The 26,728-nt window shown below is 40.4% G+C and overlaps 4 protein-coding genes and 3 non-coding genes across 7 annotated transcripts in view; 6 read left to right on the top strand and 1 right to left on the bottom strand.

The window, feature by feature from the left end:
• On the top strand, positions 1–2,529 carry LOC139926327 (permeability factor 2). Its single transcript, XM_071918017.2, has 4 exons — positions 1–193; positions 455–584; positions 801–881; positions 1,447–2,529. The coding sequence occupies exons 1-4, from the start codon at positions 133–135 to the stop codon at positions 1,535–1,537; spliced, it is 363 nt and encodes a 120-aa protein (XP_071774118.2). The 5' UTR covers positions 1–132; the 3' UTR covers positions 1,538–2,529.
• Positions 2,530–10,446: 7,917 nt separating this feature from the next.
• Positions 10,447–14,291, top strand: cxcl19 (chemokine (C-X-C motif) ligand 19). Its single transcript, XM_071918056.2, has 3 exons — positions 10,447–10,564; positions 11,819–11,954; positions 13,309–14,291. Exons 1-3 carry the CDS (start codon positions 10,513–10,515, stop codon positions 13,436–13,438), a joined length of 318 nt encoding a protein of 105 aa, XP_071774157.2. The 5' UTR covers positions 10,447–10,512; the 3' UTR covers positions 13,439–14,291.
• The window catches only part of mfap3l (microfibril associated protein 3 like), a 63,756-nt gene continuing 50,825 nt past the window's right edge, over positions 13,798–26,728 (top strand). The window contains exon 1 of the mRNA XM_071918046.2: positions 13,798–13,810. The gene's annotated coding sequence lies outside the window, so the exon portion shown is untranslated. The remainder of the gene's footprint in view (positions 13,811–26,728) is intronic.
• On the bottom strand, positions 14,524–19,611 carry trmt10b (tRNA methyltransferase 10B). The gene is made up of 8 exons (XM_071918055.2): positions 19,459–19,611; positions 18,970–19,078; positions 18,540–18,673; positions 18,041–18,193; positions 17,337–17,415; positions 16,894–16,961; positions 16,000–16,123; positions 14,524–15,276 (listed from the first exon to the last, which is right to left on the bottom strand). Exons 1-8 carry the CDS (start codon positions 19,603–19,605, stop codon positions 15,143–15,145), a joined length of 948 nt encoding a protein of 315 aa, XP_071774156.2. The 5' UTR covers positions 19,606–19,611; the 3' UTR covers positions 14,524–15,142.
• LOC139926370 (small nucleolar RNA U3) lies at positions 22,220–22,435 on the top strand. Its single transcript, XR_011785305.1, has one exon. It is a non-coding gene; the product is annotated as a small nucleolar RNA U3 (small nucleolar RNA).
• On the top strand, positions 23,951–24,166 carry LOC144538009 (small nucleolar RNA U3). The gene has a single exon (XR_013504019.1). It is a non-coding gene; the product is annotated as a small nucleolar RNA U3 (small nucleolar RNA).
• Positions 25,682–25,897, top strand: LOC144538008 (small nucleolar RNA U3). The gene has a single exon (XR_013504018.1). It is a non-coding gene; the product is annotated as a small nucleolar RNA U3 (small nucleolar RNA).

The following is a 26,728-nucleotide window of genomic DNA, read 5'->3' as shown; positions in this document are numbered from 1 at the left end:
ACTGTAGGCTTACGCTTAGACAACCTGGGGAGAGAAGACAGCACTAAGGACAGCTTTAGTTTGAGACCCAAAAGGTTTAGGGATTTTACCACTTTAAAGATTTCTCAGTGAATTCTACCATTCGAGACAAGCATGAATACTGCAATCCCGTCCGTTGTTCTCCTGGTCTGCCTCGCCATTTGCACTTCAGAGGGTAAGTGATGCTCTCAAGCCCAGTCACTGCTGATTTATGAGACTGTGACTGGCTTTTTGACTCTGCATTAATGTGGCCCACACTGAGCTCAGTTGTGTCTTCATACGATCCCTCTCACCTATCCCTCTACCCTATCTCCCCTTTCTTTCTTTCTTTTGCATCTGAGCACTTCTGGCCTAAACCTATCAGGAGCACAACAGGGTGAAAGTGCAGTGTATAGGCTATTTACACTTTGTTTCTTCCCACCCACTGTGTGTCCAGGGAAAAGCCTACCTGTGCTCCGCTGCCGCTGCGCTCAAGTGAGCAGAGGGTTGAGCAGAAACACTGTCGCCCGCATCGCCACCGCCGTCGAGATTGCTCCTGTTCCATACTGCAGCAAGACAGAGGTCATGTAAGTAACTGCACCAACACACACACACACACACACACACACACGCACGCACACACACACACACACACACACACACAGACTACACTGCAAGTTTTGGTTTGGTATCTGAAGGTCAGGGGATTATTAATGTGTTTGTATGCAACAACAGGCAGTAACCCTCTCTCTCTCTCCCTCTCTCTCCCTCTCTCTCTCTCCCTCTCTCTCTCTCTCATGCAGTGCCACGCTGAAAGATGGGAGCTCACTGTGTCTGGACCCAGACGATAACGTCACAAAAATAATCCTGAAAGTAGTAAAAATGTAAGTAAACAAACAGGCTTGTCTGCATACTTTAGTCCAAGCACTTTCTTTTTCCTTTGTTCAACACAGCATGCAGTTATAATTATGTGAGAATGAGATAGGAAAGCTTGCCAATTAAAGTGCATGGGAATTGTCTAGGAAGCAGGTTGAGCCACTTAGGTATTTTCAAGTAGAGTAGTATGTTGCAGATAAAAAGTCTAATAAATCAGACTTTTTATCTGCAACATAAGTGCAGGCCTCCTCTACTTATGTTGCAGATAAAAACTCTGATTTATTAGACAGACGTTTCACCCATCAGGGCTTCATCAGTGTGTCTGTGTATGAAACAAACAGGAAGTGACATAGTAACATAAGTTGTCCATGCACTGGCTTGGTTGGACTGTCTGATTGGTCAGTTTCAAAAGAAACAAACAAGCAATTTTAACGTGTAATTTGACATCGTATTGAAGCAGTGTTTGCTCAATCCTAATGTAATTTCACACAAAAAATACATCCCCGTTGTTTTAGAGATATGAAATATCAAAAGGAGGGTTGAGTGAATCTCTTTGTGTGTTTTCCTTCACAGAACAAAGCAGAAACGTTCCATTGCTCTGACCACCAGCAGCACTGTTGTGGCGAATACCAGCAGCAGCAGCAGCCCGACGACATCCAACTGAGCCACAGCTGCAGCTGCTCTAACATTACCACGTCACTCTCACTGTGAATTGCTTATGGTCATCACTGTTGAAATCGGTGTCCGATATCTTTATTTGGAAGGAGAGTGAGAAGTGCACTTTCTGGAGCGGAGAGAATGTAGGGGGGTGCAGCAAAGGAGGGTGAGATTGAATCAAATATGGCAGTCCAATGGCATACATATGGTAGTGTAATAAACCTTATATTAGATTGAAACAGGTATAGTGGTCTGCCTTATTTATACCGATATTACCGCTTGTTTCTAAAAAACTAACCATCTTGAAACAAGCTGTGCTGTACTGAAACAAGTGAAATTATCTGACCTGACTGCAGATATTTTCACCTGTTTAGAGAAATGGAGGATTTTAAAGCTGCACTAGGCGATTTTGCATATTGGCAGCTCCAAACGGCAGCGAGAGGTAATGGGACTCTTCTGTGTTACATAAAAATCTCTCCTAGTGTAATTTTAAGATGCTACACAAGATTAAATCCCTTGTCAACATGGGAATTTTTTTAAATTATCATAGTGGTATATGTTGCTATGTATGTATGATTCGGTGAACTTATCCACTATTCTTCATTGCACAATATGAAAGCCTACTGCCTTTATAACTTTGTATGAAGACATTGTTTGTAATATAATGTAAGCTGCTGACTGCTAATACGTTGATGGTCAGTAATGTTTATTATCAAAACCACTTAACTATGACTATGATTTTTTTAAATTAAAATAAATATATATATTTACAGTAATATGTTAACATGTTGTTTATTTGTGTAATGTTAAACTTTTTTTTTACAAATGAGATTAGAGAGAGATCCTGTATTACAAAGAAATGTTTTATTTGTGTAACATATCTGTACTGTTACCTTATAAAATGAGTTTGAAACAGTATACTTGCCATGCAAAAATCTGTAATCACACTGTTTTAAAGAGTGCACAAAACTGAAATAAAGATGTGATTCATATAAATTGGATTTGTTTTCACAGAGAGTTTTAATGGTCCCATATTGTGGAAAACAGGATTTTCCATGCCTTTTTGATTATGAAGGAGTTGGATGTGCTATCTAAATGTAACCAACTTGGCGCATGTGTCGCCAAGTTTGCAGGTAAATCTAAAGGTCTAGGTTCTAAGAGGAGACAGGCGTGTGATGAAGTAGTGAAGTACACAATGACATTTCTTAATCCTTCCCTTAATAACTCACACCAACAACCGAATACCTTCATGTTTAACTGTAGTGTATTATTGTTTCTTTTTCCTGTCTTATTTCCTTTCAGTTAGAACAATAACCTTGCATATGTTCTTTCATCTACAGTACTACACTTCCCATTTTGCTACAGGAATTTTTGAACTCGTACACATCTTGGGCATGAAACAAAATTGCACCCGCAACCAGGACTAATTACAACTTGAAATGATACAAAATTCCTAGTATTGACTAATTTATAATCAATTTGCACAGAGAACCTAATATGGCTAACTAAATTATTCACTATGGCAACCAATTTTAGCTAGGCAATTCAGGTTCAAACCCAGTGTACTTCAACCACAATTTTTAAATGTTGAGGCCCAACAAGAACAATGAAAAAAAATAAAACAAGATCTCAAAATGAAATGGTCTATACCTTTCATAGAAATAACCAAGGGAATATGAAATCAGTCTCTATGTTTGTTCAACCCTGTTTCATGAGTTTTTCTGAATGCAATCAAGTTCCTACCACCACCCTTAGCAAGGAGAACTGTCCATCCTGGCTCCCAAGAGGATGGAGAAGATGAAGAAAGTTGAATCTGATGAGTAGTGGAGATGATGATGGTGGTGAAGATCCAGTGAGCGGTGAGAAGATGGTGATGATGGAGATGGAGACCAGGAGGCAGTAGGATGACGGCGGCTCGAGCAGCAGTTCTGTCTGTAGTATTGATAGTATTCGATTAGCGTCATCACGGTCGCCGCGGCCATATTGTTGACATAGCTCTGCAGCTACAAAATAGCGATGTGTCCTGCATTATACACAGCTGTAGTAACAACAACAAAACCCTCGGGGTTAGTTTGTATGCCTCCCTGCTGTCCGCAGATGTGAAGGGAGAGAGACTGTGGATCTGCAGCGCAGGAGAGATGTGTGGATAGTTAGGAGAAACAGGTGAAACTTTCAGCTTCCCGCTCCTCACAGCTAAGTCTCTTCACCTCATTTTACCACAGGTAGACATTAACGTTAGCTAAGTGAGGAAGAGTTTGTAAATTGATTGGTCATGATTGATCCAACGGCAATAATGTTAACTTAGCTATTAAGTTAACAGTGAACAGTTGTGTGGTGTACCTGTTTGCGATCCGCCACAAGGAATAAAAGTCAGAGAAGGAGGTGGAGAAGCTGGAGAAGCAGGTACACCACACAACTGTTCACTGTTACCTGTGGTAAAATGAGGTGAACAGACTTTGCTGTGAGGAGCTGGCTGAAAGTTTAGCCTGTTTCTGCTAACTATCCACACATCTCTCCTGCGCTGCAGATCCTCTCTCCCTTCACGTCTGCGGACAGCAGGGAGGCATACAAACTAACCCCGGGGGTTTTATTGTTGTTATTACTACAGCTGTGTATAATGCAGGACACATCGCTATTTTATAATAGATCCTAACGCAACAGAAACGGTAATAGACAACAGAGATAACGCTAACAGTGGCTAGCGTCCTATTAGCGCTGCTGTCACTATAGTTGACAGCTGCAGCGCTATGTCAACAATATGGCCGCAGCGACCGTGATGACGCTAATCGAATACTATCTATAGTCTCAACAAAAAACCAGCCGGAATGTTCGATACAAACGCCGTTTGGACGGGTCGGCAGCTCCGTGGCTGTTGTATAACTTCTTATATAACTTGCTTTCAAGAATCTCTCCTCATTTATCGTTGCTAGTTTTCTACTTTAATCAAAGTGGTTAGACCATTTCAACTTTCTGCACAAGAGCTACCTGCTGGCGCTACTATTGTGCTCGTGTCTGTCTCAGCAAGAAGAAAAAACAGAAAAAAACTTGTCGACGCATGCTCACCTCCCTCTCTCAATTACGCCACTAGGGAGCGCAAATGGAACATAATAACTGAGGGGAGTAGTTATTCTAATATTGTCATACCTGTCTGATGACTTTGTTTTTTATAATGACTGCTCAGACTACCTGGCTACACTATCTAAACATCGTGAAAGTATCAAAACGCACGGTCGCCAACTAAATCCACACAATCCATTTTAGAAAACCGAGCCTCTAAACAAGCCGTTTGGACTTCTGTAACTTTGTGGCGTCGCAAAGGCTCGCTCATTATCATTTTTATAAGAAATAATAGGCTGACAGTGTTTTTTTCAAAGCGGTTGAGCAGTTATCATGTATTTACCAGAGACTTTTCCCTACCTGTAGCTGCCTGCAGCTGCCGGGTCTGTGCTGCCTCACGTTTCACTGTTGAAACGGTTAGCCAATCAGAACAGAGGGGTCGTTAATATTAATGAGCCTTAAGGACACAGCAACAGAAACAGCCTGTTCTTGGCAAGGCTCAGAGAGATGCTGGAAAATGAACGTGTAAAAATGGATTGAGAGTGTTTTTGGTACATGACACCACACAAACGGTTTTTAATGGACCTCAAGACAAAAAATAAAACACTGGAAAGTGTAGAATATGGGAATTTAATATTTTACCTGGGAAAAAAACAAAGGACCAAAAGAACCAGTGTCTAATTAACGTGTCTGGTTAGCATCTTTCGCCTCCAGCTCAAGAGGCTGCATCTTTATTTATTTATGTATTTACTATATGCTTTTAACTATGTTTGATTGTTGTAATTATTTATTTATTTTCATCAGTACTCTCTGTTTGATTTATTCTATATATTATTCATATTTTATTCTCTGCTGCTGCGACAACCCAATTTCCCCACAGGGATCATCAAAGTTTTCATCGAATCTAAAAGAAAGCAGACAGACCAACAAACCTGATACACTAAAGAGACACAGATGGAGGCAGGAGCTCAGTGTCTGACATGTTAAACATGCATGAATCAGACTGAAAATACTTTCTTTCTTTGTTTTGTTCTCTTTCTTCCTTTCTTTCTTTCTTTCTTTCTTTCTTTCTGTCTTCCTTTGATAGTTATAAGGAGAACTTGAGACTAGTAAAGTAATAATGGCGACCTGTAGTGTCCTGAAACTCCAATGATCAGAGAGCTTTTCAGAGAGCACAGACCAGAAAACAAAATTTGAAAGTCAGAAATCTCAGCACCTGGCGAAGTAATCGTTGAGTGATTGCTATTCAATCAATAACCCTATCAATCCCCCACAGATATTCTGGTCATTTTCTGCTATATGAGACTGTAAAAATCTAACTTATTGCTGTGCTTGGAAAACATGAAAATGACAATTGTGCCAAGTCATCATACATGCTTTCAGTCTTTGCAGTCATGCGGCCTCGTGGCTTTGCATGCTGACCCACATTCAGCATGATCTGACCTGATAAAGAAACAGGCTTTCAGGAGCCCTGGGTGTGACTGTAAGAACATAACGCTGATAAACCATGTGACAGAAAAATGTGATCAGTGAAGAATTCAAGCTGAGATCTCTGTGTTCTCCCAATAAAGGTTATTTATTAGGGTGCAGCAAGGAGAGAAGTTCACAGCAGTGGCAAATGCAGTTCTCTGAATAGTGAAGCAAAAAAAGGGATACAAGTATGATTTTCAGCACAAAGACAAGGAGTGCGTAAGGGAGGGGGTACGGTCTTATCAGTCCCACGTGCTTGACTGTCTTCTGGAGACAGGAACAGAGCTCAAAGATCTGGTAAAAAAGCTGCATGAAGGATTCAGGACTTTTGAAAACAGATACAAACAGATACACACTAAAGAAAGAATGATCTACTTAAAGCATATAAATGATTGAAGCTTAATTTGTTAACATTTTCAAAAACGTGGTACTTAAGTCAAGTCAAAAAGGACACTGTCATTAAAGAGCTAAAAACCTGAGTGATGCCAGTTATCACTCTGCCAAGGAGGTTTTGTTTTTGCCTGTCTGTCTGTCTGTCAGCAGGATATCTCTAAAATGTATGACTGGATTTCCATGAAATTTGGTGGAGATGCAGATCTGGGATTACTGCCATTAGACAATTATAATTTCCCAGCCATAACTATGAAACTAACATACTAACAGATAGGGACTTGAATCCAAATCCTAAGGGTTTGTTTGCAGGGTCAAGAAATCAATTTAAAATGTAAGTGACAGGATTGATGTGTTTGGGTGTAACAGCAAGTTGGAGAATTGTACAGCAATGGTACTACAATAGCAAGGTTATTGTGATAAACTAAAACTAAGATGAAAACTAGGTGTTAAAAAACATTGCCATAGACTGAAATAAAAATAAAAACGAGACTGTGAAAAATTTTAACTGAACTAAGACTATCTTGCCTACTGACCCTAACCCTAACCCGTAAAACTAAAATGAAATCCACTACCAATAACAAATTTAAAACTATTTAAAAACAAATCCTAAACTATAGTAACCCTACTGAATGTACAGACACAGACACAGACACAGACACAAACGCAGACACAGACGCAGACGCAGACACAGACGCAGACACAGACACAGACACAGATACAGACACAGACGCAGACACAGACACAGACGCAGACACAGACACAGACGCAGACACAGACACAGACACAGACACAGACGCAGACACAGACACAAACGCAGACACAGACACAAACGCAGACACAGACACAGACACAGACACAGACACAGACGCAGACACAGACACAGACGCAGACGCAGACACAGACACAGACACAGACGCAGACACAGACACAAACGCAGACACAGACACAGACACAGACACAGACACAGATACAGACGCAGACGCAGACACAGACACAAACGCAGACACAGACACAGACACAGACGCAGACACAGACACAGACACAGACACAGACACAAACACAGACACAGACACAAACGCAGACACAGACACAGACACAGACGCAGACACAGACACAGACGCAGACGCAGACACAGACACAGACGCAGACGCAGACACAGACACAAACGCAGACACAGACACAGACACAGACACAGACACAGACACAGACACAGACGCAGACGCAGACACAGACACAAACGCAGACACAGACACAGACACAGACGCAGACACAGACACAGACACAGATACAGATACAGACACAGACGCAGATACAGACACAGACGCAGACACAGACTCAGACGCAGACGCAGACACAGACACAAACGCAGACACAGACACAGACGCAGACACAGACACAGACACAGACGCAGACGCAGACACAGACGCAGACACAGACGCAGACACAGACACAAACGCAGACACAGACACAAACGCAGACACAGACACAGACACAGACACAGACACAGATGCAGACACAGACACAGACACAGACACAGACACAGACACAGACGCAGACGCAGATACAGACACAGACACAGACACAGACGCAGACGCAGATACAGACACCGACGCAGACGCAGACACAGACACAAACGCAGATACAGACACCGACGCAGACGCAGACACAGACACAAACGCAGACACAGACACAGATACAGACACAGATACAGACACAGACGCAGACACAGACACAAACGCAGACACAGACACAAACACAGATACAGACACAGATACAGACACAGACGCAGACGCAGACACAGACGCAGACGCAGACACAGACACAAACGCAGACACAGACACAGATACAGACACAGACGCAGACACAGACACAGACGCAGACACAGACACAGATGCAGACGCAGACACAGACACAAACGCAGACACAGACACAAACGCAGACACAGACACAAACGCAGACACAGACACAGACGCAGATACAGACACAGACGCAGACACAGACACAAACGCAGACACAGACACAAACGCAGACACAGACACAGACACAGACGCAGATACAGACACAGACGCAGACACAGACACAGACGCAGACACAGACACAGACGCAGACACAGACACAAACGCAGACACAGACACAGACACAGATACAGACACAGACACAGACACAGACGCAGACACAGACACAAACGCAGACACAGACACAGATACAGACACAGACGCAGACACAGACACAAACGTAGACACAAACACAGACACAGACACAGATACAGACACAGATACAGACACAGATACAGACACAGAGGCAGACACAGACACAGACGCAGACACAGACACAAACGTAGACACAAACACAGACACAGACACAGATACAGACACAGATACAGACACAGAGGCAGATACAGACACAGACGCAGACACAGACACAAACGTAGACACAGACACAGACGCAGACACAGACACAAACGTAGACACAGACGCAGACACAGACACAGACACAGACGCAGACACAGACGCAGACACAGACGCAGACACAGACGCAGACACAGACACAGACACAGACGCAGACACAGACGCAGACACAGACACAGACGCAGACACAGACACAGACACAGACACAGACGCAGACACAGACGCAGACACAGACACAAACGCAGACACAGACACAAACAGACACAGACGCAGACGCAGACACAGACACAGACACAGACGCAGACACAGACGCAGACGCAGACACAGACACAAACGCAGACACAGACACAAACAGACACAGACACAGACACAGACACAGACACAAACAGACACAGACACAAACGCAGACACAGACACAAACAGACACAGACACAAACGCAGACACAGACACAAACAGACACAGACACAAACGCAGACACAGACACAAACAGACACAGACACAAACGCAGACACAGACACAAACAGACACAGACGCAGACGCAGACACAGACACAGACACAGACACAGACACAGACACAGACGCAGACACAGACACAAACGCAGACACAGACACAAACAGACACAGACACAGACGCAGACACAGACACAAACGCAGACACAGACACAAACAGACACAGACACAGACGCAGACACAGACACAGACGCAGACACAGACACAGACACAGACACAGACGCAGACACAGACACAGACACAAACGCAGACACAGACACAAACAGACACAGACACAGACACAGACACAGACGCAAACATAGAACAAGCCTCCAGGAACTAGCAGACCTTTAACACACACACACACATACACACACACACACACACACACACACACACAAATAGACCACCACCACTACCAATAACAAGCTTTAACAACAACAACAGCACAATCAACAGCATCATATTATCATTGACGGCGGGTGAAAACCTCACTTCTCCTAAATGTCGTCTTTTCAGGAACTGAGAAAAACAGCCTTGTCTTCAGCTTGACCACAATGTGTTTTGAGTTCATCCAAATGGGTTTTTTAAAGGTTTTCATCAGCCCAGAAGTTGTAGAACTTAACTCAACCCATAGAGGAACGTGTCTTCCTTCAATTTAAGTTAAAACATGAAAATCAAGTTACAAGGTTTTCAACTGACAATGACGAAAACATAGCCAAAGCTGTGTTTGTTTCCAGGACTGTTGATGATGATATCCCCGCGGCTATTTAGCTTTGTTTATTCACCATTTTTCCTGTTTGAACAGAATTGTCATGAAGCTTCTGGGCCAAGCGTCAAATACTCGCTCTGTATGATTCATTTCTGCGGCTGCTGAGAGCGTGCCGTCCGTAACCACAGCAGGGCCTGTGGTCTGTGCCTGAACCCACAGTCTCATGACCTGCCTGCTGCTGCACATGTGAACATGCTAAAGTGAAACCAACACACACACACACACACACACACACGAACTAGGGTTTTTCCTGAAATCTCCCACAGCTGAGTTCATGATGAGCACATGATATCTGTATGAATAAATAGTGAGGTGCAGATGTGTATCAATATCCGTCTCCACAGCTGTATGACCGTCATCTGAGTTACAACTAGGCAACACACTCCAACAACATGAAGCTCTGTCTGCTGCTGGTGTTTGCAACCATGGCTGTCCTCGTAAACGGTAAGAATATAGCAATATAGAATAATAATATAACAATATAGCATGATAGTCTCTGTCTGAGCAACATATCACTTTATAGTAGCCTATAAATTGGTTCCAGTATGTATTAGGGTTTGATCGATATGGGTGTTTTGAAGGCTGATACTTATACCGATATTGCTAGACTGAAGCGGCTGATAGCCCATATTTTGTGCTGATACTCACTGTCTTTAAATTGGACCATATTCATGCCAAAAAACTACATGTATTCAGTGTTTCCCCCCAGAGTTTTACTCTTGTACGGGTGGAAAAGCCTCTGAAACAGAGTTTAGACCATGATGTGACGCTAAAACTCTCCATTGAAACAAATGAAATTCTTCCAGGTGGATTAGCAGCTCCTTAAAGCACCTATTCAATGGTAGGGGAAACATTTGAATACATTAGGCCTTTAATTGATGAATTAATTTACAAAAAACATAACTGAACAATTAAATGAATAAACAAAATGTGCAAAGAAATTCATTTACCTTGCAGGTTTTACAGACTGTTTTCATGTAGCTGTGATCTGTGTACTGATATCTGATATTTAATATATCAGCAAACTTACATATCAGTCTAACCCCAGTATGTATCTAATATGTATGTAAGCAGTGTATTCGTGTCATATTTTGGTGTAATAGTATATTGATCACCTATGTGTGGATTTAGGATCACCATATACAAACTCAACCCATCACAAACTTTTAGGTCTTTGGTGAAAACGCAATCCCTTGTCATCCGTTATTTCAACTCTAGTGAACAGGAAGATTGCAGGGTGAATAAGAGGAAGTGCAAACATGTCACAATACCAGAGATGAGGGCTTGTGGTGGGAGCAAAAGTTCAGAATTTGGTCTTGTCAGCACTTGATCAGGTTCATCATGGCAGGGCCTGGACAATCGAGTTTCCAGAGAATGAACAGGCTGTTTCAGAATGGCATTGGCAAACCTTTGTTGCGCAATGCAGATCGGTTTGGCATACACCAAAGAAAGCAAATAAGAGTCTCTTGTTTCACTACTGTCTTTGGATAAATCTGATGCTTCACTGAATATGAATATGTTTGAATATGAATATGTTTAAACAACATATTAAAATCAACAGCAATTTTCATCAGGCAATTGTTTATTTGCAGAAATTATAAAGGAAAACACTGGAAAGAGAGAGAAGCCTCTAAATGATATGCCAGTATGATTAAAATTGTAATATTTGTATGCTGACTGTGTGTGTTTTCATGCTAGGCATGCCACCAATCAGCAGGGATTACAACACACACTGTCGCTGCCTGCAAGTGGAGTCCAGGATCATCCCTCCAGACAGTCTGAGGAGCATCAAGATCTTCCCTGAAGGACCTCACTGCCCCTCCACAGAGGTCATGTAAGTCCTTTAGATCTGAAGGGGAGACGTTGACCATTGGAAAAAAGTCACGCAAAATCAAATTATCAGATCGTAATACTTTTGAAAGGACATTAGATAACATAAGACCTTGTTGGGCAAAATGAAAACTCTTTTACATACTTGTTTTGCACTGTTTCCATTGAGAGTAAGACAATATGAACAAAAATGGAATATTTCTATTTATTCTGACTGATGTATTATCACTGTGATTCATCCCAAGCTTAATAAATAAGGTGTTTAAATAAATAAACCCAGCTGGAAGATAGAGGAGCTAAAGTAAATACCTGTGGGGGAAAAGGCTTGTGAGTAGAAACCAAGCTGTAATGATGGAAACGCAAGTGGACGTTCTCTATGCTGTTTACAGTTACACTTATACATGTTTATTAGAGTAGAATTCCATTTGTGATTAACAAAATCACTGCATGCCCAGGCCCGGTCTGGTAAACAGTGTTAAGCCCCCCAGGGTTTTTCTAGGTTTTCCTTGGCAGCTAGAGCATATTCTCACGGTGCCACACCCATCATGCATAGTTTCAGGGTTTTATCTTTTTTTATGATCAAGAACAATTGTTTCTTCCTATCTGCTTTAGCAGCATATCCTTATTATTATAAACTTTATAGGTCAAGGCACTATTATGCAATGTTAAGGTTAGAGGTCTGATGCCATGCACACATAGTACTGTAAGGTATTTGGGGGAATTAAATCCATTAAATGGCATGTATTGTGCTACAGTATCGAGGATTTAGAGTTAAAGTGGTGTAAGTGATAAAACTAAATAACTGCATCTTTTTTACTCAAAACATAAAACAGGAAGCATTCATACTTCTACAGAAATTGAGATTCAGAAAATTGATATTCTATAAAAAAAAAATGAATTGCAGTTACACCCTTTTTTGCACCAATTTTAGAGTTTTCACTTGAATCTTTTGGGTTTTCCCCTTTTAATTTAATGCTTTTTCTGATTACAAATGTGTTCTTTTGACCATCAGATAGAGCTCAGCAAGAGCTTTCCAATAATTTATAATACTCACTTTTGCCAAAATGTCACTGATGCCCCTTTCACACCAAACCCTCAATATGTAAGTGAGTAAATCAATTTTTATACAGCACCTTTCGAAACCGGGGTAATAAAGTGCTTCACAGCAAAAAGGACAGCATAAATATGAAAGAAACTTAATAGAAAAAAGGAAATAACGTCCCTCTCATGCAAGCCAGCTGTCTATGTAGGCAGTACAAGCAATTTGATATCAGACCTTAAATGTCAGAGATATATAGTGTCGAATTGCTCTGTATGAAAAAATTGTGGTGCATCTTTTGCTTTTTTTTTTTGTTCAGCGCCGGCCTGGCGAGCGGGGAGAAGATCTGCCTGAACTCTCGGTCATCCTGGGTGAAGAGGCTCATCCAGTTTGTTCTGGAGAAGCAGCTCCAGCAGCAGGGAGGAACTCCTCCCGCTAAAAATGTCTAAAAACGGCAACATGTTGCCACTGAAGCTGCAGAAACAGTAAATGCCAAGGGTAACTCCTTGCTTTCACTGTGAGCCACTTGTGTTACCTACTTTGATGAATCACAGACTAACAGAAGACACTATTTAACCTTTTTAGTTTATCTTCAACATAGTGTCATTAATGATGTCAGTATTATTTCAGCTGCTTCTGAAGTCAACTTTGATTTCGTAATTGTATTTCTACTGAATATTTTTAGTAATTTGCGCAAGTTTTTAATGGATTTATGCTAAATGTGAAAATGTTGTGTCTGGTCTGACAGAAAGAAAGAAAGTAAGTAAACAAGTAAGTTACCAGCTGTCCTGCTGAAGAGTTGGATGCTGGATGACCAGCATGCTTCACTGTGTGCATGAGTCACTGCAGTGTGCTTGTAAAAGTGAGGAAAATGTAGTGTGACATTAGTGTAAGTGTAGTGTATAAGATATTTCTCTTGTAATATAATCAATTACTTTGATTGAAAGCAAACATGTAGCAAGTCATATTTTTTTAATATGTTTTCTTTTTGGAATAGCTTCCCTAGGAACAAGTGATCTGTTGCTGAATAAAGTTCTTCATAAAGGATTTTCATAAAAAATGAATACTACATATTGGAAAGACTGTTTCATAGCTTTAAAGTAAATTAAATGTAGGTTTATAAAGTGACATGTATAGTCGACAAGTCTTGCACAGTTCCTTTGCACTGAATGTGAAGTCCTGTTGTTCTTACCATGTTTGTTAGAGTCTGTACTGTAAGTTGTCAGTGTGCCTCTGCACCAGTGTCACCAACTTCCAGAACGTTTGTTGTATTTGATTAAAGTGATTCCATGTCTGACTGAATTCAGAAACTGGTTGTGTGACTCATACAGCATGCAATTCTTAGGTATCAGCGCAGAGAGTCCAACTACAAAACCGCAGAGAGTCATCATTCACAGGGGATGACATTGATTTACAAAAGTTAAAAAAATAACATTGCAGAAAATTCCAATCAGACTGGTGTTATATCATCTTGTGTCAATCAACTCAAAACGCAAAAATTAAGATAGACTTTTTTATTTAAATATGGTCTTAATATTACGTACAAAAACACTGATAACATAGTGATTTGAGAAAAAAAGAGGACATTCTCTGTGGGGACGCACATCAAAAGCACAACATGTGATTACCCGTTATAAAGATAATGGCTGTGTCACTGGACGTATTAGTTAAATGATAAACAAATATCACCTGAGGGGTTTCTGTGCATTTCTTCGTATTACAATCAAAATGTTTTGAAATTATAACAAAATCAGTTGATCTAGCTACAAAATCTAGAATTGTCCTAGCTACAAAAAAAAAAAACTAGAGTCGCTCCATTCACACTGCCCTTCCCTGTCACGGACGTCATAATATTACTCATGAGAAGTGTCAAAATGTCACAATGGTTCTGTGGTTTTGTTGATATGATTTCCCACAATCAGATAAGATCACATCATTACACCTTTTAGTTTTCAACTCAAAGTGTATCAGCACATGTTGCTCAATGTTAGTTTTCCTTAACCAGACACTTCTCACATTCCCTTCAAGTTACAACAGACAGTGTTGTGTCTGATTCTCCTCACAAATCTCCTCCCAGGCCAGGTGTCGGATTCCATTTCAGTGTTGAATAATTCAAGAGTAAAATGAAGATGATCCCAAGTTAATCCATGATGCTAGGTCTGTGCTACAGTGGCAAGAAGAGGGGGAGCTTCTGGCACAGTGACATAACCCTTTCCCAGTGGGAACCATGCCTGCAGGGCTTTCGTCCAGCTACCGGTGTCACAGAAAGTCAACAGGATGTCGAACACTGCAGAGAGAGAGAGAAAGAAACAGAGAGAGGGAGAGAGAGAGGGAGAGAGAGAGAAAGAAACAGAGAGAGGGAGAGAGAAAGAAACGGAGAGAGGGAGAGAGAGAGAGAGGGAGAGAGAGAGAGGGAGAGAGAGGAAGAGAGAGAGGGAGGGAGAGAGAAAGAAACAGAGAGAGGGAGAGGGAGAGGGAGAGAGAGGGGGAAAGAGAGAGGGAGAGAGAGAGGGAGGGAGAGAGAGAGGGATAGAGAGAAAGAAACAGAGAGAGGGAGAGAGAGGGAAAGAGAGAGGGAGAGAGAGGGAAAGAGAGAGGGAGGGAGAGAGAGGGAGAGAATGAGAGAGGGAGAGAGAGGAAGAGAAAGAGAGGGAGGGAGAGAGAGAGAAAGAAACAGAGAGAGGGAGAGGGAGAGAGAGAGAGGGAGAGGGAGAGAAAGAAACGGAGAGAAAGAGAGAGAGGGAGAGAGAGAAGAAACAGAGAGAGGGAGAGGGAGAGAGGGAGAGAGAGAGAGGGAGAGGGAGAGAGCGAAACAGAGAGAGAGAGAGAGAGGGAGAGAGAGAGAAAGAAACAGAGAGAGGGAGAGGGAGAGAGAGGGAGGGAGGGAGAGAGAGAGAGAGAGAGAGGAACATCTGTTTTATTTCTCACAGAAAAAACAAATGGGTTTTCTCCTGCATGAGCAACATCAAAGCCTTCCACTGTCTTGTCAGTAAACATTCACAGCGCTCACCTTGGTTAACTGCTAGGATCTTAGAGTGGAAATTCTTGGGGTTGTTTCTCTTCACCATGTGCTCGTCGATGGGCAGCCTCGCCGTGTGGACGCTCAGCTCCCTGGCCCTCAGGTAGCTGATTTTCTGTTGGGGAGACACAGCAAGGAATAATCATAATAATGATGTAATAACTTTATTTATATAGCACTTATCAAAACAGAGTTACAAAGTGCTTCACAGGAATTAAAGAAAAGTAATAATAGCAGGAGGAAAAGGATACATGACAAAGTAAAATACATAATACAAAATACAAATACAACATTCCCAGAAACATCAGTTAAGTAAAAGCCTATGTCTAAAAAAACTTAAAAACTAAAAATCAATATTGATAATTTAGTCCATATTAGAGCCACAGACCCCCATTTGATAAGTTTTCTCTCAGACCCAAATCTGAGAATATTTTTATTGTCAGATATGATTTTGTCCAGAATTCCGTGACTGTCTGTATTGTAGGTGGAGGGATAACAGTGAAACTATGATCAAAACAGTCATTCTTCTACATTCTCTCATTGTGTTAACTTATTGTAAATAAAATGTTTAAAATGGTTTAACAATTCAACAATTTGCTGTGGATCCCCTGGAAGCCCCTCAGGACCCCTGGTAGTCCCCAGACCCCACGTTGAGAACCACTCTACTAATGCATTGATATAATTGCATTATAAATAAAGAGAGCGAGGGGATTTTATGTGACCTGAGTAGCAATGAAGGTGAATTTTATAATAAATACAATATAAAAGAAGAAAACTGACATCCGATCAGGTTGATATTGCTGATCAAGTTGCTGCTATGTGATGCTGATGTTGTGCAGTTGCAGCTTAAAAGCAACTGCTGCAGTCTGGTTTAGTATAAAATACCTTCTGGATGCTTTCATCCACAAGGCCACCAAGGATGTAAACCTTGTCAGCATCCACCGTTTCCAAGGCTGAAACAAAATAAGAAACAAGAGAGCATGGCATGAATTTAGCAGCAGCAGAAATGCATGTACAGCATTTTGTAAGTTTGTTTAGAAAACTGATATACATGTACTTTTATTCTTATTGGTATTTGCCAGTGAGAGACAACAGGAGACATACACTACAAAAAGGTTTGGGCTAAGATAAATGTACCATTTTCAGTTATGGGGACATTAACATGAGGTGTGGGCTCCCTCTGCCTGCCATGAGATGCATTTCAAGTAAGCGTTTGCTGTACTTATGTATGAACTTCACTACAACTGAAGAGGCAGGCTGATTTGAGTTCAGCTCCCCTACACTAAGATAAATTATTCATAAGGGCCATTTATGTAAATCCTTCACACCTTCTTCAGCATCTGGGGTGAGGTAGATGACATTTTCTGGAGGAAACAGGTCCAGACAGCTTTCCTCTGTTATGTCCATCTGAGGGAGACACACACAAAAAAATGGAGTCCAGGCAGCTGCTCAAAACACACTTTGGTCCGGTTACAGAGGAGACCAGTGAGTGAAACAACTGAGGCAATTAAACTTACAGCAAGTGTTCATCAGGCATATTATACCACAGGGTCAGAAATGAATGGGGGCTTGGGTCAAAAATTCCCTTGAAAGTTCATAAAATGCCCCTGAAATTAAAAATAAGGTAATTAGAAATATCCTTTTTTTTGCATTTGCTCCTGTTCACATTGTTGCTAACATGTAATGCAAGTGTATTATGTAATAGTGCAATAAAACTGCTACTGAAAAGGACCAAAAAGTCAGATCAAGGGGGAAAAAAATGCCCTCTGTAGAAAAGTTCATTATAAGTTACAATAAAGTTACTGTTTTGAATGGAGGTTAAAGCTATTCATCTCAACATTCAGCTTGAGTATGAGAGTACTGATGCCTGCAGGGTGATGTCAGGTAAAGCAAAACTCATAATGATAACAATAATTACAATAGAGTTACAAAATGCTTCACACGAGTAAAAGACAGCCTTCTTTTCTCCAGTTTTCTCTATGATTTGAGAAAGATTAGCAGTATCTTCAGGACTCTGAACTTGAATATTCACCACATAGTTGAGGAAGCCGTCGTTCATCCTGAGGCACTCTCTGTACAGACGGCTGTCCTCTCTCAGGTCCGTCAGCAGCAGGTGGAACGGTCGAGTCGCCTTCCTGTTCGACCCGTACAGCCTCCGCAATTGGCCGGCCAGCCGGCTTATCTCCTGAACGACACACACACACACAGTCGAAGGTAGGCGTAAACACACACACACGTGAACAGACAGATGCATATGCGTTCATAACTCACTTTCTCTCTCTCTTTCTGTCTGAGTTTGGAAGTCATTACAACCAGCAAAATAAGCTTTGTTTTATACTTCGTTTTAATAATCTATTATGTGACTATTTATTATTTTTTTATCTCATGATGTGTACCTTTTAAACTAAATATTATCGTGATGCTCACGTATTTCAGCTGCCATGTGAGTACTTAATAAACCTAAACTTAAACTTATACCTGTGAACATCTTAGTATGTCCTGTCATATGAAGTGTGAGCGCTGCTCATCACCTTGTCAGACATGCAGTCCGTCATGCTCAGGTCCACGCAGAGCTTGATCCCTGTGGACTGAGCTTCAGCCAGACGCTCTTTGGTGATCGCCTTGACGACCCGCTTGGTGAGCTGAGGACGGTCCGCGCCGGAGCCTGCACAGTGAAAACACAGGAAAGACAGGACAATATTAGGAGAGCCTTATTGCATGTTTTTTAATTCTTTCTTTAGCCTGTCTTCCTTCATCTTCCCATCGAGACTGAAGTAGGTTCAAGAGGAAATCCATAAGGGATCGCAGCTTTTACCTGAATTCACCTGATTACTTGATTTCACTGAAAAAGTAGAAGCAGGCATTCAGATATTTTACACTCATTGTATATCCAAGTATATTCGTTTCACCATCAATCTCCCTACAAAAACCAAAATGATGGTAGTGTATTTGTATCTTTACCTGATTCCTGCTCGCGGTTGAGCTTCCTCCTCTGCTTTTCTTCTTTCCTCTTGCTCTTCCTCGCAGCCAGCTGCTTCTCCCAGTGCCGCTGCTTTCTCAAGACATTCCTCTGTTCATTAAACATGTAAAACACCACACATCAAAAGCTCATAAGGACTCAGTCTATGGGTTTACAGGACACACAGTGCATACAGTAAACACAGTAAATATCAGCATGTTTCAATTCAATGTTAATGAAGGAATAGAAGCCAAAAGAATAATCCTGAGCTGTAGTCTTCTGGTATTTACCGATAATCTCAGAACAGGAAAACATTGGGGATTAGATTTATCATTAAAATCATAATGAATGAGATGTTAAAGAGGATTTTTTTCTGAAGTGAACCTGGTACATATGGAGCTTTAGCCTGCATGAAAGCCAAACTCTCATGTTTGGTTGTTAAAGGTTTTACAGCAGTCCTTGTTTAAGAAAGGCTTGGTAAACAAACTTACTGAATACAGCGCATCTTCTCTCCCTGGCCTATTTTCCGCTTCATCAGCCTCCACGTCTATATGAAGCAGATCCATCACCTCTGTGATGGCAGCAGCTGAGTCTCCATTCAGCTGCTTTTCGCCTTCATCTAAGGGAATATGTGCCATTACAATCTTCTGCTGTTTTCTGTGTCAGCTAGCTGCATCGCCTGAAAAAGAGATTTTATTCAACTACATTTCTCTGTGTTTTTGTGTACATAAGTAAATACATGTTGCTGCAAGGTCTAGGCACAGGTAAGAGCAATACTGAACTTCGAGCAGTAAATCAAAACACAGACAGAATGTACAGAATGTACAAGAATCCCATTCATTTGTGGATTTATTCAGTAGCCAAAAAAGTCGTATGTCAACAGATTGTCAAAATCGTAGTGTGGTTTTATTGAAAATGTCCTACCATGTACCAATAAATCTACAGTGAAAATCTTCAATTTAAAAAGCATGACTGAAAGAGTTGAAAACATGCCTGAAATGTCGCTTCCTGGTCGCGAACATGTCTGCGGCGCATGTGTATGACGTCAGAGTAAACAAACTGATGGAACAGGGAAAGGAAAAAAGAAAAGAAGATCCATTAACAAAGCCAGTTCCATATTCAATCAGCCATAAGTCACATATAGTCTACTGAACTCTTTCTATGATGTTTGAAACATTTACAAAAACACTCCTGTTGGCCAGTTGATATTGGCCAGTGAGCCTGTGATTTGTTACCGCCAACACACCACAAGAGGGCAGTGTAATACCGAGTCCTAGCTCCACTACTTCTGCAGGTGGAAGAAACAAACTATTTTTCTAAAACATTACAGTAATGTATGTATTATGTGGTGAGCAGTGTATACATTTATTTTCAATATGTAAGTTTCATTACATACAAATCTTAGAAAAACTGGAACTTCAAAGTCGTTTTCGTCAAAATAAATTAAAATAAATAAATAAATAATCCACATTTAATTTAATCAAATTCAATCCCAAATTTTCAACACCCAGTATTCCTTCCCATTGTATCCCTGGCTGTTTCCTACCTTTCTTCTTGATTCGTCTTCTCTATAACATATGCCCAAGTAGCAGACTATCAGTGTTTTTCTTTATGCTGCTATGTTTTTTTACGGTGTGTTTTTATATACATTTCTATCATTTTCTATCCTTAGCGCATGCGCAGATGGGCTAGGTCTGGGGCTGTTTCGTCACAGTTGACTGATGGATGGTAAGCATATCTCTTTTTCAGTTGTTGCTATGATTGTATATATCTACAATATATTAAAACAATTTTAAAGCGTTTGTCATTTATCTTGGACGTGCTCACTAATTTAACAACGGCCTTGCTGGAAGTCGAGTCCAAAATGTTTGACAAAGTCCGCCTTCACATGATCCGTTATTGGCGTTGCGCGATTAAGCTAGCTAGTTTAACTGCTAGCATCCAAGTGTACCCAGCTGCAGCCTGCGGAACGGGGGACCATCCGGCTATTATTTGGGTCTCCTAGCATCCGACTGTTACCGTTGGCTTGGCTAACATTAGCTAGCCGCAGACAGCCGTTATGTTGGAGTTAAAACTGTGTGCTACTAGTAAATTTGACTAGTAAGCTAAGTTTTTTAGAAGGAAAGTTGGTGCCCTACCGTCTGCAGTTAGCAAGGTCAGGGTGGACTGACTAAGCTAACGCGGGAAAGATCAAGTAAACGTTAACGTATATAATTTAACGTGAATTGGTAGTCACCTCCATCAATCCACAAACTCAAGTTGTGTTGCGGTAAAGAGAATATTTGGTCATTCACTTAGATAAATTAAAGTTACACGAATTGGCTAATATTAGTGTTGTTCGATGTAACTGTTAATCCATAGACAAAATTGTACTTTCAATTATTTTATTTTTTAAAGCCAGTCAAAAGATAGCAAATATGTCATGTTGAATTACATGGAAATGTAACGTTATCTAAAATGATGCTCAAGAGATCTAACGCGAGATCTCTTCCATTTGACTTAATGGTGCATCCACAAAAATGGCTTTGAATATTTCACTCAGTATAAGCGCTATATAGATTCAGTGAAATGTTGGAAGAAGCAGATACAGAATGTGTAACCGCTACATGACATTGTCATAACAGTTTGTAAAAAAAAAAAAAAAAAAAAAAGGAGTTCAAGGGGTTAAACCAAGAAGGCCCGGGTTCAAGCTCCTAGGCTGCTGAAGTGTCTCATTTTAGACCAGAACTAATAAGAAATCTCGTTTCTAGTCGGAAGTCTAGAGTGGGTACACTCGTTGGACTGTTGCTAGTTAGCTGCTCTTAACGTTAAAATGTGATTCTCTCCGCTTTTCCTGCATGTCACAATTGTTATGTCGGATTAATTTATAGATTTTAACCCCAGCATTCAGCCAATCCACATGTCATAGCGATCACTTAAACGCTTAGCTCCACATGAAGGAGTTTTACTGCAGTTGTTGTTAGCATTAGCCCTCACATGAAGCTACCACATGCTCAGAAACATTACAGTAACCAATGAAAAACATTGAGGAGGCGTATGTCACCAGACAGCATTCTGGGTATTTTGAGTAAAATAAATTTGTAAACTATTTTACAAGTAATCGAGGCATTAATGTTCTAAATAACTATCATAAGTAGGCTGTGTCATAAAAAAGGTTCAGTAAATTGAGTGCAGTATGGCTTTAGTGTATTAACCATGAGGCAGAAGCCTAGGCTCCAGATACTAGTAGTGAGGGAGTGACATTTTTCCGGCAAGACTATACTTTCAGGGATCATTTCTATAGTTTCTGACTTGAGAAATGTGTTTCTAAAGTGTTTGGTCTCGCTATCCACGATGACGAGATGGTGATACTCTTTTCTGAGCGCGAAGCGGGTAGAGAGACTTGATTTAGTTCATATGCTCTCTGCTTTTGATGACCGTTCATTGTCTCCTAGGGGACATTGAGGAAAGGAGTATGATCAGAGTGGTAGTTTATTAGTGTTCAAAGAAATTATTATGCAGAGTGAATTTATAAGTCTTAGCTATAGTGTTACATTCACTGTGTAGTGTAAATTACTAGATTAATTAGATGACACATGCAATGTAACTCTTTCGTGGAAGCTTATAGTTTGTTGTCTCATGTATCATATGAAAGGTCTATATTGAATGGTACAGACTACTATTCATATGTTATTAAACCTAAAATGTATCATTTTGGTAATGTGTGTAAAATGATGCACAGCGCATCTAGATTATTTTCCATTTGATGTAACGATACAGCCATAAAAAATGGCATCTTGGCTTTGAGTATTTCACTCAATATCAGCATCATGATATACTGTAGCTTCAATGAGGTGTTGAAATGAACAGATACTGTATGTTTATGACATTGTCATAACAGTTTTGAAAAAAAAAATGTATCTAACTTTGAAGCAACTTAAGGGGAAATTTGAGTTCAGGGGGTTAAACCAGAAGCTGCTGAAGTGTCCTTGAGCAAGACACTGACTCCTACCAGCTTCAGCGTCTTTGATCTGTAACTGACTCTCCACTCTGACCTCCGTGTGAAAGAGGGCGAAACGAATCAAAGCCAAATTTCTCCTCTGGGGATCAATAGAGTATCACAATAATCTTGTAATAATTGCCAGTATGTCAGTAACTAAACCCCAGTGTGAGCAGTAGACTTAAAAAACTATTAAGACACTCATGCACTGCAATGAGGAGGAACCACATTTTTCAGATATTTCAGCTGTATTTTTTGGACTTGAATCGTGGTGAAAATTGAGATGCGGAACTTGTCTCATTTTTAGACCGGAACTAATAAGAAATCTCGTTTCTAGTCGGACGTCTATAATGGGTGCGCGTGATGGGCTGATGCTAGTTAGATGCCATTAACGTTTAAATGTGATTTTCTGTGCTTTTCCTGCATGTCACAATTGTTGTGTCAAATTCATTTATAGATTTTAACCCCAGCATTCAGCCAATCCACATGTCGTGTCGATCACTTCAATGCTTAGCTCCACATGAAGGAGTTTTACTTCAGTTGTTGTTAGCATTAGCCCTCACATGAAGCTACCACATGCTCAGAAACATTACAGTAACCAATGAAAAACACAGAGGAGGGGTATGTCACCAGACAGCATTCTGGGTATTTTGAATAAAGTAAATTAGTAAACTATTTTACAAGTAATGGAGGGATTAATGGTATGAATAACTGTCATAAGTAGGCTGTGCTTTGCATTTCTAGCATATTGATGTTTTAATGTATGTGAAGATGGGGAAATGGGCATGGATGTGTGTTATAAAATATTGTAATATTCTAAATAACAGTTACACACATCTCTACTATTTGCCACATTTTATAGCCGTCAATTGAATCCTTTTTATTTTCGTTTGGCTGTGATGATTTCCTCTATAAATTGTGTGCAATATGGCTTTGGTCTAACAACCATGAGGCAGAAGCCTAGGCTCCAGATACTAGTAGTGAGGGAGTGACATTTCTCAGGCAAGACTATACTTTCAGGGATCATTTCTATAGTTTCTGACTTGAGAAATGTGTTTCTAAAGTGTTTGGTCTCGCTATCCACGATGACGAGATAGTGATACTCTTTTCTGAGCGCGAAGCGGGTAGAGAGACTTGATTTAGTTCACATGCTCTCTGCTTTTGATGACCGTTCATTGTCTCCTAGGGGACATTGAGGGAAGGAGTATGATCAGAGTGGTAGCTTATTAGTGTTCAAAGAAATTATTATGCAGAGTGAATTTATAAGTCTTAGCTATAGTGTTACATTCACTGTGTAGTGTAAATTACTAGATTAATTAGATGACACATGCAATGTAACTCTTTCGTGGAAGCTTATAGTTTGTTGTCTCATGTATCATATGAAAGGTCTATATTGAATGGTACAAACTACTTTTCATATGTTATTAAACCTAAAACGTATTATTTTGGTAATGTGTGTAAAATGATGCACAGCGCATCTAGATTGTTTTCCATTTGATGTAACGATGCAGCCATAAAAAATGGCATCTTGGCTTTGAGTATTTCACTCAATATCAGCATCATGATATACTGTAGCTTCAATGAGGTGTTGAAATGAACAGATACTGTATGTTTATGACATTGTCATAACAGTTTTGAAAAAAAAAATGTATCTAACTTTGAAGCAACTTAAGGGGAAATTTAAGTTCAGGGGGTTAAACCAGAAGCTGCTGAAGTGTCCTTGAGCAAGACACTGACTCCTACCAGCTTCAGCGTCTTTGATCTGTAACTGACTCTCCACTCTGACCTCCATGTGAAAGAGGGCGAAACGAATCAAAGCCAAATTTCTCCTCTGGGGATCAATAGAGTATCACAATAATCTTGTAATAATTACCAGTATGTCAGTAACTAAACCCCAGTGTGAGCAGTAGACTTAAAAAACTATTAAGACACTCATGCACTGCAGCGAGTAAGAACCACATTTTTCAGATATTTCAGCTGTATTTTTTGGACTTGAATCGTGGTGAAAATTGAGACGCGGAACTTGTCTCGATTTTACACCAGAACTAATAAGAAATCTCGTTTCTAGCCGGACGTCTATAATGGGTGCACGCGATGGGCTGATGCTAGTTAGCTACCATTAACATTTAAATGTGATTTTCTCCGCTTTTCCTGCATGTCACAATTGTTGTGTCAAATTCATTTATAGATTTTAACCCCAGCATTCAGCCAATCCACATGTTGTGTCGATCACTTCAATGCTTAGCTCCACATGAAGGAGTTTTACTTCAGTTGTTGTTAGCATTAGCCCTCACATGAAGCTACCACATGCTCAGAAACATTACAGTAACCAATGAAAAACACAGAGGAGGGGTATGTCACCAGACAGCATTCTGGGTATTTTGAATAAAGTAAATTAGTAAACTATTTTACAAGTAATGGAGGGATTAATGGTATGAATAACTGTCATAAGTAGGCTGTGCTTTGCATTTCTAGCATATTGATGTTTTAATGTATGTGAAGATGGGGAAATGGGCATGGATGTGTGTTATAAAATATTGTAATATTCTAAATAACAGTTACACACATCTCTACTATTTGCCACATTTTATAGCCGTCAATTGAATCCTTTTTATTTTCGTTTGGCTGTGATGATTTCCTCTATAAATTGTGTGCAATATGGCTTTGGTCTAACAACCATGAGGCAGAAGCCTAGGCTCCAGATACTAGTAGTGAGGGAGTGACATTTCTCAGGCAAGACTATACTTTCAGGGATCATTTCTATAGTTTCTGACTTGAGAAATGTGTTTCTAAAGTGTTTGGTCTCGCTATCCACGATGACGAGATAGTGATACTCTTTTCTGAGCGCGAAGCGGGTAGAGAGACTTGATTTAGTTCACATGCTCTCTGCTTTTGATGACCGTTCATTGTCTCCTAGGGGACATTGAGGGAAGGAGTATGATCAGAGTGGTAGCTTATTAGTGTTCAAAGAAATTATTATGCGGAGTGAATTTATAAGTCTTAGCTATAGTGTTACATTCACTGTGTAGTGTAAATTACTAGATTAATTAGATGACACATGCAATGTAACTCTTTCGTGGAAGCTTATAGTTTGTTGTCTCATGTATCATATGAAAGGTCTATATTGAATGGTACAGACTACTATTCATATGTTATTAAACCTAAAATGTATCATTTTGGTAATGTGTGTAAAATGATGCACAGCGCATCTAGATTATTTTCCATTTGATGTAACGATACAGCCATAAAAAATGGCATCTTGGCTTTGAGTATTTCACTCAATATCAGCATCATGATATACTGTAGCTTCAATGAGGTGTTGAAATGAACAGATACTGTATGTTTATGACATTGTCATAACAGTTTTGAAAAAAAAAATGTATCTAACTTTGAAGCAACTTAAGGGGAAATTTAAGTTCAGGGGGTTAAACCAGAAGCTGCTGAAGTGTCCTTGAGCAAGACACTGACTCCTACCAGCTTCAGCGTCTTTGATCTGTAACTGACTCTCCACTCTGACCTCCATGTGAAAGAGGGCGAAACGAATCAAAGCCAAATTTCTCCTCTGGGGATCAATAGAGTATCACAATAATCTTGTAATAATTACCAGTATGTCAGTAACTAAACCCCAGTGTGAGCAGTAGACTTAAAAAACTATTAAGACATTCATGCACTGCAGCGAGGAAGAACCACATTTTTCAGATATTTCAGCTGTATTTTTTGGACTTGAATCGTGGTGAAAATTGAGACGCGGAACTTGTCTCGATTTTACACCAGAACTAATA

This window comes from Centroberyx gerrardi, chromosome 23, assembly GCF_048128805.1.
Source record: "Centroberyx gerrardi isolate f3 chromosome 23, fCenGer3.hap1.cur.20231027, whole genome shotgun sequence".
NCBI classification, from domain to species: domain Eukaryota; kingdom Metazoa; phylum Chordata; class Actinopteri; order Beryciformes; family Berycidae; genus Centroberyx; species Centroberyx gerrardi.
Note: the sequence above shows the minus strand (reverse complement) of the source record. Positions and strands in the feature narration are given on the sequence as shown.